The sequence below is a fragment of the Copadichromis virginalis genome, linkage group LG23, assembly GCF_057382275.1.
Source record: "Copadichromis virginalis isolate Kocher_CV1m ecotype Utaka linkage group LG23, C_Virginalis_male_GT1.1, whole genome shotgun sequence".
NCBI classification, from domain to species: Eukaryota; Metazoa; Chordata; class Actinopteri; order Cichliformes; family Cichlidae; genus Copadichromis; species Copadichromis virginalis.
In genome coordinates this window covers 22275126-22286060 of record NC_140639.1, presented here as the reverse complement: position 1 = coordinate 22286060, position 10935 = coordinate 22275126, and the positions used below count along the sequence as shown (strand labels likewise).

At 40.9% G+C, this 10935-nt stretch overlaps 2 protein-coding genes across 2 annotated transcripts in view; one reads left to right on the top strand and one right to left on the bottom strand.

Moving 5' to 3' along the window:
- plaat1l (phospholipase A and acyltransferase 1-like) overlaps positions 1 to 3357 on the top strand; it is a 4236-nt gene extending 879 nt beyond the window's left edge. The window contains exons 2-5 of the mRNA XM_085448275.1: positions 1583 to 1712; positions 2167 to 2255; positions 2327 to 2491; positions 2576 to 3357. Of these exons, the coding sequence (XP_085304401.1) occupies positions 1583 to 1712; positions 2167 to 2255; positions 2327 to 2491; positions 2576 to 2641 (450 nt within the window). The 3' untranslated portion in view covers positions 2642 to 3357. The remainder of the gene's footprint in view (positions 1 to 1582; positions 1713 to 2166; positions 2256 to 2326; positions 2492 to 2575) is intronic.
- Positions 3341 to 10316, bottom strand: ephx2 (epoxide hydrolase 2, cytoplasmic). Its single transcript, XM_085448274.1, has 18 exons — positions 10071 to 10316; positions 9329 to 9407; positions 9087 to 9249; positions 8534 to 8724; positions 8317 to 8439; positions 8129 to 8200; positions 7949 to 8044; positions 7593 to 7671; positions 7287 to 7321; positions 7175 to 7201; positions 7015 to 7100; positions 6826 to 6937; positions 6496 to 6570; positions 6344 to 6386; positions 6142 to 6244; positions 4299 to 4368; positions 3960 to 4040; positions 3341 to 3873 (listed from the first exon to the last, which is right to left on the bottom strand). The coding sequence occupies exons 1-18, from the start codon at positions 10172 to 10174 to the stop codon at positions 3727 to 3729; spliced, it is 1686 nt and encodes a 561-aa protein (XP_085304400.1). The 5' UTR covers positions 10175 to 10316; the 3' UTR covers positions 3341 to 3726.
- Positions 10317 to 10935: the final 619 nt, after the last annotated feature.

The window sequence follows — 10935 nt, the reverse complement described above, 5'->3', positions numbered from 1 at the left end:
ATCTTTAGCTTAAATGGTTGAATCACAGATGAATTCATTCCAGGTTCTGGATGGTCTACCTTGAAGTTTGGAACATATTATATTCATAGTCCCTGTAGAGGTTTCAAAGTTTAGTCATCTACACATTAGACTAACAAGCGAGAGATCCTTGCTTAGATTCCAGGAGGAGACACAAAACCCTTTGATGGTCCGTCAGGATGGGCATCTGGCATAAGAATCTGTGGAGCTACCTGCCATGGTGAGCCCATGTTATTAAGGGAGCAGCTGGAAGCCTTTCTTTTTCTGCCTTCTTCCTCTTTTATATTCATAGTCCCTGTGGGATGAACTATTAGGAGTTTGATGAATGTCTGGTTTTTGATTGAGAGCTATATTTTCAGAGTGTATTATATGACCAAATGCCTGGAATAAAGGAGACAGACTAATGACCCTCATCCCTGCTTCAGAAGGACTTTGTTCTTAGTGCAATTTAACATCAAGTATCTCCCCCACTGTTCCCATGTTAGCCTCCAGATGTTGGACCACGAGTTGGCTAGTTAACTTTCTTTCCTACTAACAATCATAAACCCACATTCTTTTTAAATGCCGGCAGTCTTTTGGTTTGTTATATTTATCAATGTTTTTGCTGTGAAATCTACGTAGAATTTACAGCATAGTCTAATTCGGATGGCCGTTACCAACATGTATACCAGTATGACCTGTGTTGATGGTGATTCTTAGTTACATTTGTAGGGAGGTGGACAATAGGTTCCAGCGCAGGCTACAGTGCAAGTTACCTACATCTAAAATGCTTAAGTCAAAGGCAGATTGACTTCTTTCAGGTTCTTGAACATATTCATCTCTCTCCTGAAGAAGACTCTCACCTGAGGGTTAATGTTTATTTTGGCCTTACTAGGGTAAAAAAGGCAAGACTATCTAGTGGTTGACATGTCAGTATCCTATGAGCATTTCTCAGCCAGCTCTAATTCTGAAACTTCTAACTTTAAGATGGTGAGAACCAAAATGCTCAACTTGAGGCTTCACATTCTGATGAGCGGTTTCAAAGTGGTTATATCCAGCTTTTATTTACACACTATGGTTGGATTCATACTAACACCTCTAGCTGCAGACCTGATGGTTTGGTTAAGCATTAACATCATAAAATTTGCTCTCAGTTTTTCATACCTGAGAAGTATAGATATTTAAGATGAATAGTAACAAAGGCAGAAGAAGTATACTTGCTCGACGGTAATATAGCACACAAGTGCTTGTGGTTTCGCCGCCTGTACTCGCTTCAGGTTTTCTTGTGGTTTAAAAGAAAAAAAATCCCCTTTCCGGCACAACTGACTGAATACTGACAAAGCCAAAAAAGCAGTGCAGATCCAGTGATGAAGATTGCGCTTTTGCCAGTGTCTGTTTATATTTTAGATGATAGAAGTTTAGTCCTTGCCTGTGGAGACGAGGACTATTTTTGAAGTGAGTTTGATTCGGCCTCATCCAGAGTCGAGTTAAGCAGAACCACAGGGCGATTGTTTGTGGTAACTTTATGATTTTTACCACTTTCTCTCTTTTTTTCTTCTTCTGTTTGTTTTTTATTTTTATAAAGAAAAATTCCCACCCAAAGTTGTTCCCGGGGGACATTGTGGAGTATCCCAGGAACAAATACTTCTCTCATTTCGGAGTGTACTATGGAGAAAGGGACGGAGTTCCATACGTCGCTCACCTAACGTGTCGAGGTTGGTGACACTTTTTAAGGTTTTACTTCTCCACAGACAAGTGAAAAAAGTCTGCCAGAGCAGGAATAATTTCTTGAATTTTGGTTAAAAGAAATACAATTATTTTATAGAAAAGAGTGTTAAACAATGAAAATCAGCAAGAGGTTATTATGTTAGTCTCAAATTCTGCAAAAATGTAAAACTGTCTATAAGAAATTTTTCATCTTTGAAAGATGGACATGATGTGAGAACGCAGGATTTATGCTTTGTATGTGATGATATCTACTGAGAAGAGATGGACGACATGTACACCTACAAGAATCTGCTTAGTTTTCTATATAACACAGAAAAAAAAGGTTTCCTATCAGCTCATGTAACAAAGATCATAATATGACAGATAAACTTTATTTTTCTTGAACCTTCCTCTGGAAATCTGCCTCTTAAAATAATTTGATTTCTTGTCTTTGTCTGTCAGATTCAGACACCAAACTGCTGCTGTACGGCCGAGCTCTCAGGTCAGAGGTCAAACTGGACCCTCTGGAGCTTTTGGGGAAGAAATACAAGGTAGCATGAGTGGTTTGAACATACATGATGAGTTTGTCAAAGACAGCGACTTCAAGTGTGTTTTAAAACAGGTCAACAACATGCTGGATGACACGCACCCTCCGCGGGACTTCCACGGTGTGGTGAAGCCCGCCATCGAGGACATGATGGGCCGCGAGGTGACCTTTGACATCCTGTTTCACAACAGCGAACATCAGGCGACACTTTTTAGATACGGAGTGAAGAAGTCTGAACAGGTGAGCCAAGGGAAGAGCGCCACCTTCTGTTTATTTGCTGTGAAGCATGCTTAAAGCTGGTGTGTTTGTGTGTGCGTGCTGCAGATTGATGAGATCTACGAGTATATCATGCCAGCCTGGAAGAAACTGTTCAAGGAGAAACAGCTGTAAACCAGGTGTGCGCTCATCTTCACCACCAGGGGGTGCTGTTCTTCTCTGAATCAGCTGCATGAAGTTTGGAGGAAGTTTAAAAAGAATCCTTCTCCTCAGTTCCTACCCTTACCTTAGTCCCTTTTTACACCTCCCCCCCTTCTCTATCTTGTGTCACCCTTTCTTCCATTCTACTTCTCCTTATTTCTCGCATTCTCCCTTTTTTCTGTCATCATTCCTTCCCTTCTTATTTACTTACTTTCCCACCACCTTTCCTTGTTATCATATCCTCACTTCTATTTCTTTACATTTCTTCCTTCCTGTTTCCTTATTCTTCCCCTACCCCTTCCTTCCTGCCATCATTTCTTCATTTATCCCATCCCTTAATTCCTCCCTTTCCTTCATATTACCTCCTTACTTCCTTATTCACCTCCTTTCCATTATCCTTATGTCCCTCATTCATTTCCTTTCTAAACCCCTCCCCCCACCCATTAGTTTTGTTCTTGATTTTCTGAATAATTATCATTATTTGTATTTGTAATTTTTTTTACTAATATTATATTATTTGTTAAATGTGTTCATGTATATGCACTGATTTTTAAACTCTCAATTTCATTTACAGGAAAAAAAAGAAGTACTTGTGCAAGAAAAAAAAAAGCAATTATCAAACTGAAAACAAAGCAAAAAAAACAACAACCATAAAACAGATACATTAGGATGTTAAGATGACCTTAGAAGTGTTTAATAATGGCACTTTCGTTCTCCAAAATAAAGAGAAAATGTTCATGCTGTTTCATTAAAATGATGAGATTTTATACATTTTGTTAAAATATAATCTTTATCTTGAACTGTGATATTTCTTATTTTTGTTACTTGTAGTACAGTTTTTCCCTGTTTTAGCAGAACATTTTCCTCCCTGTTGGTTGCACATCAGTTTCTGTCTGAATACATTTTTCATGGGAGGCTCATTCACTGTTAAAACTGCCTGTGAGTGTCTAAATTGTTTTAAATAAACTTTTATGTGCCACATTGAAAATCTTGTTAGAATTCTTCCTTCCTTCCTTCCTTCCTTCCTTCCTTCCTTCCTTCCTTCCTTCCTTCCTTCCTCACAGTTTGGGAGCCACAGTACCACCTTCAGTCTTCTTGTGCGCCTCTTTAAGCCAGGATATCAGGATTTTGTTGGTCTCTGCCGGCTTTTCCATCTGTGTCCAGTGTCCACACTCTTCGATGTGTCCCCTGGTCAGGTTTGGCATCTTCAGTTAATAAATAACAAATATCAGATTAACTTCCAATAACCATTGATTGCTCATATGACTGTGTCAATGCTTTTGTTTCTTACCGAGTCCTCCATGCCCTTGGTAAAGGACGGCAGCAGTACGGGGTCTTTACCCGCCGTCAGCATCATTGTTGGCATTAGCAGCTAAAACACGCAAACATCTGACTGTGAATCAGAAAGCTTGATAACAAAATGTGACTGCCAAGTCAACAAGTCTGATTTATCCTTCATTATATCAATAAAGTATTCTGATTCTGATCTGATTATGATTATGATTATGATTCCAGAGGTGCCTCCTGCTGGTCATTAGGAAGAATGCAGGTTTAAAGCAATTCTGCATTTTCTTCAATAGTTACAGCTTTAATTTACAGCCTGTATTACGTTTGTGACACTGCACCAAACCTTCTCAAAGGGCCGGGAACACATCCACTTCCAGTTTGCATCACTATTTCGATACCAGTTCAAGGGCCCCCTGTAAAATAAAGCCCAAAGGTTACTCAGTGATTCTCCACAGAACTGGATAATTTAACTGACTGTTCAGGAATATTTGCTTATGACATCAAATTTCTTCACCTCTTCAGCAGTCTACAATTTGCAAAATACTCATTTTAGTGCCACAAACATAAAAGCAGGAACTGCAGGATGTAATTAAAATGCTAATTTTAACAAAAAGCTGTGTAAGAATCACCCATCACAGTGGATGCTTTCATGTAATAAACATAAATGCTCTTCATAGACTACAGCTCTGCATTTAACACCATAATTCCCTCCACACTCACCACCAAGCTGGAGCATCTGGGACTCAGCTCATCTATGTGTCAGTGGATCTCCAACTTCCTAACTGGCAGACCACAGGCAGTAAGGATGGGCGGACATGTCTCAGCCTCCACCACTCTCAGCACTGGAGCCCCCCAGGGGTGTGTTCTGAGCCCCCTGCTGTACTCTTTGTACACATATGACTGTGTGGCCACTACCAGCTCCACCACCATCATCAAGTTTGCTGACGACACCGTCGTGGTGGGCCTGATCTCTGATAACAACGAGACGGCCTACCTGAAGGAGATTAGGAATCTGGAGAACTGGTGCCAGAGGAACAACCTCCTTCTAAACGTCAGTAAGACAAAGGAGCTGATAGTGGACTTCAGCACTAAGCAGGAGAGGAACTACCAGACCCCCGTCATCAACGAGTGCCCAGTGGAGAGAGTGGACAGCTTCAAATACCTCGGAGTTCACATCACGCAGGACCTGTCATGGTCCTGTCACATCAACACCGTGGTGAAAAAGGCCCGACAGCGTCTCTACCACCTCAGACGCTTGAGAGACTTCCAACTGCCCTCCAAGGTGCTCAGGAACTTTTACTCGTGCACCATAGAGAGCATCCTGACGGGAAACATCTTAACCTGGTTCGGAAACAGCACCATGCAGGACAGACGAGCTCTACAGAGGGTTGTGCGGTCAGCTGAGCGCACCATCCGCTCCGAGCTCCCTGACCTGCACTCAATCTACAGCAGGCGGTGCTGGACCAAGGCCAGGAAGATCGTGAAGGACCTCAGCCATCCCAACAACAGACTGTTCTCTCTGCTGAGGTCAGGAAAGCGATTCCGCTCCCTGAAGACCAACACAGAGAGACTGAGGAGGAGCTTCTTCCCGCAGGCGATACGGTCTCTCAATCACACCACCACACAGTACTGACCCACACATATGGTTCTTACACACACTGGACATTCTGGACTTTGTTTTTGCACAACACTGGTCACTATATTCTTCATTTCCGGTTAATACTTGTACAGCTGCTGTTATTGTGTATATATTTATTTATATTTAGATTTCTTCATACATTCTTATATAGTTCTATATTGTGTATTTTGTTGTACAGTTATTTTATTTTCAACTTTAATTTATATATTTTATCTTATTCTTCCCAGTTAAATTTACCCTTCATTCTAATTTGTGTTGTACAGTTATTTCATTTTTAACCTTAATTTATATTTTATTCCTTCTTAGTTAAATTTACCCTTTTTAATTTTTCATATTTATTTCCTATCTCATTCATAGCCTTTTCCTTTTTTGTTTTCTTTAGGTCACGAGCAGTTGTCCAAGCATTTCACTACATATCGTACTGTGTATGACTGTGTACGTGACAAATAAAATTTGAATTTGAATTTGAATTTGAATTTGAATTTAAATATTATTTGTTGGCGAGCACACAGAAACACAATCTACAGGAAGCTGGAAAATCTGCAACCTGAAGCCTCTTTCTTTGTACTGGCTGACGTAGTACTGCAGGTCGGCTTCTGTCAGCATGGAGCTCCTGGGAATCTGCTCCGGCAGACCCACAAACAGGCCACCTGTGATAAAGCGCACACACACAGCATGAGATCTGTGAATGAAGATTTAAAAATCTTCAGCATTCACAGCAAACACTGATAACCAGCAGGAAACGTCACCTCGAGCGCACACTCCTGCGGTGCTGAGAGGTGGACGACCCTTCTGTGGTACAGAGAAAAACATTCATCACGTGTGGGTGATTTTTCCACCTGTTTAGCTCTGAAACTGCACACTGCAATGCTGGGTGTGTGTGTACATTCGATCCACGCACCGCTTCACTACTGCTGGAAAAGAAAATCTTGAACGTCCTCTCCAAATCCTTCTCCAGCTCGGCCTCCGCCACACCCTGAAACACAAACCCCGCTTATGAAGCTGCAGTTTTTCTGTGACAGAAACAAACATTAACATTAATATATATATATATATATATATATATATATATATATATATATATATATATATATATATATATATATATATATGTATATATATATATATATATATGTATATATATATACATATATATATATATATATATATATATATATATACATATACATATATATATATATATATATATATACATATATAAAACACTTACTGGTGTTTGGAAGTAGACCTGATAGTCGAATATTGGAATAGCCTTCAGTCTCTCGAAAGCAGGAACCAAAGGATTCAACTTGAACATTGGGGTGTTCAACGATGCCACAGCCCTTCACGCACATGGAAAAGCACTTTAACTTCACTGTACAGGCTCTGGGGGACTGTGTGTGTCTGTGTGTGTGTTTACCTGATTCTCTCGGGATAGAAGCGGGCCATGGCCCACACCAGGGAGCCGCCCCAGTCGTGACCCACCAGGGTGACCTGTGGTATGGACTGGAACAGGGGACCATAAGCTTTTGTGTAAACTTTAAGTTATCATGCTATTCAATGACAGTGTTGATACTCACCATTTTATCCAAAAATACGACTAACTCCTGAAAAAAGAGAGAAAAATATGATTCAGAAAAACATTTTAAAACAACACTAAATCTGTAGATTTAATATTTTTGTAATGTGTACCTTACAAAGCTCCTCATGAGAATATTCCTCTATGTCTGTGAGAGTCAATACGGCAGGAATTACACCAACACTGAGCTGACTCCACACAAAGACTGTATATAAAGGATGGTTGTAGCTTCTCTGATGTCACACACTGGTAAAAGTGTGGTAGTTAAGCCTCAAGCTGAGCATTTTAGGTCTTTTGATCCTGGGCATTAAGGGGAAGTGACATATCCCTGCTGTTCATTATAAAGAATTTATACTGGGAAGCTACATACATCTTTTAAGTACAGTCTATATTTTCAGTCTTTCAGTATTTCAACCTACCAGGGGGCGCTGTGGACTCTCCATATCCTTTCATGTCCAGAGCTAAAACCCTGAATCCTGCTGCAGCCAAGGCTGGGATCTAGCACAGGGGTGAGAGGGTTGTTTAATGATCATGGCTTTTATTTCAGGATTAAAAAAACCAAAGCACCAACAACAACAAGTAAATATAACTGCAAACTTAAATAAATGAGAACAAAGACTTGAATTAAATGGAAAACAAGACAATTTATAAATCTAAAAAGGGATCTCTGACTCTTAGTGTATCTCTAACTGGATCTAATCTCAAACACCCTCTGAATACACTTTGGAAGGTGACTATTTCGTGCGTTCCAACATATCCAATGGAAACAGGTTACCTGGTACCTCCAGGAGTACCAGCTCTCCGGGAAACCGTGACACAGTAGCACCGGTGGACCGGAGCCCATTTCCACATAATGAGTCCTCACACCGGGCTGGAAAAGACAGCCAGCAGCATTTCAGCTCTGTGTTGCGTTTTCATAATTCAACAGGTTGCTGGCACTGATAGATATTAATACTTTTATGGTGATGTAGCCATGGGACACTTCATCAGGGCTGCAGGATGGTGGGGGGCTCCCTGTTCCAACAGCCTGGAGATTCAAACGTATACAAATGTTATTAATGTAATCATTTTCTTTGTTGTAGTTAGATCTAAATGTGAGGGTCTTTAAACCCACTGCATCAGAGAAGATAGAGTGACACAAACCTGAAAGCCAGTAAATTCAGACAGTTTCTCCAGAGCAGCATCCAGATTTTCCACCAAGACGGCCTTCATCCCTGCTCCTTCTGCGGCTTTTACACCCTCAACATCAGCATCCAGCCACAACGCCTGAATAGAGACAGATGACTCATAACATCTGATATACAAGAATTTAATCTCAGTGATGCTGCATATTTATTGTCTACATCGCGAAACCCTCTACCTGTTTGGGTGTCACCCCCAGGCGCTGCAGGGCAGAGCTGAACATGGCGGGCTCAGGGACCCTGTGACCCAAGTGGCAGGACTGGAGGACCAGGTCAAAATGGCCTCCCAGCAGAGAGAGAAGGCGACCTGTGCCATCTCCAGCCGCTCTGTCATCTACCCAGTGATTGGCCAGCACAGCTGTCAGTAACCCTTTAGATCAGAGGTTGACGCAAAGATTAGACATCATTGGTAGTGACCTACTTTTTTCCCAAAATGCATTTAAACAAGCAGGTAGCAGTGACAGTGACAATGTTCACTTTACGCAGATATCGTGCTGAAATAAAGGTGAAGTAGACTGTCTCCTTCAAAGATGAGGGACACAGGAATTCAGAACAGAAATATTTTGCAGTGAGAGAAATTAAACAAGGTTTTTCAACCAGATCTGAATTTTTTTCTACTTATTTCTTTATGCAGAGGAAGCCAATGTGGACGTGGCTTAAACCTGCTTTCTTTCGACTCCTCTGGCTCCAACTCCTCTGTAAGTTTGCTTCTTTAAAGAGTGTTGTGTGTACCGCTGCGTCGCAGGCCAGCAGCTGTCTTCAGCACAGCTGCTTGGACGTCCATCATTGCCTCTGTGAGTTTGTCTAGCAGGCCTTTAACTGACCAATCAGCCGGCAGAGTCACACTCCTGTCCCGGGCTTCCTGCACACACTCGGCCTCCAAAGCTGGGATCATCTGCACACAGACACACAGCTGTACATCAGTGAAATAGCAACAAAAGGCATGAAGTGAAACTGTAAATGTCTTCGCCCACCTGTGTAAGTGTCATGGCTCCTCTCTCAGCCTGCCTCAGGGCGCCGTCGTCTTTGGACTCCAAACTGGAGAGAAAACCTCTGAGAAACAGAGCACAAAACCTCAGATTAATGCGGTGATTAGAAACTGAGAGGGGCGAGCCTTGGTGGTTTCTATCTATAACACTCAGCTCTCAGGCAAATGTTTACTGAACTCTTAGATCAGGTCTGAGATGAAACAGAATCAGCTAGAAGTGCCTGCAAAGAGCAAAGACTTTGAGGAAGTTATACGTTTTTGCAAGTCAGAATAAAAGTTATACAATCAGCTTTACAAACCACATTCTACAACCGGGAACGAAAAGGCAGAGATGTTAATTTAACAGACTGGATCTGTTAATACTTGCTATAATTTCAAAATGTTATGGACACAACTCCTTTTTTTGTCTAACATTAACATTGTTGTTAACAAAAAGTTGCCAAGTATGTTCACATACTTTTTGCCATGTAGTACGTGCACCTGCTCATTTCCAGCAGTTTAGTCAAATATTTCTTTACTGTCGTAATAATTATCCAGCTTGAAGCGCAGATCTGATATCCGCACTCACTCACACTGTGAATAAACAATCACAAACGTGTACAGCAAAAGACTTATTTCATTAGTCTTTTGTTTGTTTATTTGTTTTTTGTTAATATAGTGAAACCTAAAGACAAAGCATACGACACGTCTGTGCGGTTCAGAGATGTTACAAAACGGTCAATTCTTACCCCGGTAGGTTGTGCAACTCTTCCAACTTTTTAAAAATGGCAGCACATCTGGCAGAGACGACGACTCCCCAGAAGTTGAACAGGATGGCTTTCTTATCAGCCATCTCTCGATCGGTTCTCTTTGCTTTCCGGGTCTTCAAACAGTATTCAGGATCTCTGCTGCTGCTGCACCCGTGTACAGGGTAAACTTTGCCCTAATAGACTCACTGCAGGTCCACCCACTTACCCAGTGAGCTCACACTGAGAAACAGTGGCGAGACCAGACATGCACGTGACTCCTCGTTTTTACTGAAACCAGTTTGATGAATAAAAGTCCAGACATGTTCTCTTTATGTTTAATAATGATAATAAAAAAGTAAGTTAAACAAAATTTTAAAAAAAGATTCAAAACATTTAGTCTCAGCATGACAATGATGAATGATCTACAAAATGAAACATTATCAATTTAAAAAAAAAGCTGTAATATGCTACTTATAAATAAATCGGTATCATTAGGGCCCGAGCACTGACAGTGCGAAGGCCCTATTGTAATTGCTCTGTTTATTATTATTATTATTATTATTATTATTAGGGCCCGAGCACTGACAGTGCGAAGGCCCTATTGTAATTGCTCTGTTTATTATTATTATTATTATTATTATTATTATTATTATTATTTCGGCAAATGAATTGGCCGTTTGAGGGCCTAAACATGCTCGAAAACTCATGAAATTTTGCACACGCGTCAGGTCTGGTGAAAATTTACGTATTTTAATGTTCTCAGACATGGCCAGGGAAAATTAGCTCAGTAGCGCCACCTAGAAAAATGAAAAACGCGAGCCCCCGGTATGGGTATGACCTACATGTTTGAAAGTCGGTACACCTA

What these genes read in the sequence shown, in the direction of transcription:
- ephx2 (XM_085448274.1), bottom strand. Translation starts at nt 10,174, where the DNA reads ATGGCTGATAAGAAAGCCATCCTGTTCAACTTCTGGGGAGTCGTCGTC. An exon ending in TGGGGGTGACACCCAAACAG is followed by an intron (nt 8,440 to 8,533) that starts GTAGAGGGTTTC and finishes GTCTCTATTCAG; the next exon opens with GCGTTGTGGCTGGATGCTGA. An exon ending in CCAAGGGCATGGAGGACTCG is followed by an intron (nt 3,874 to 3,959) that starts GTAAGAAACAAA and finishes TATTAACTGAAG; the next exon opens with ATGCCAAACCTGACCAGGGG.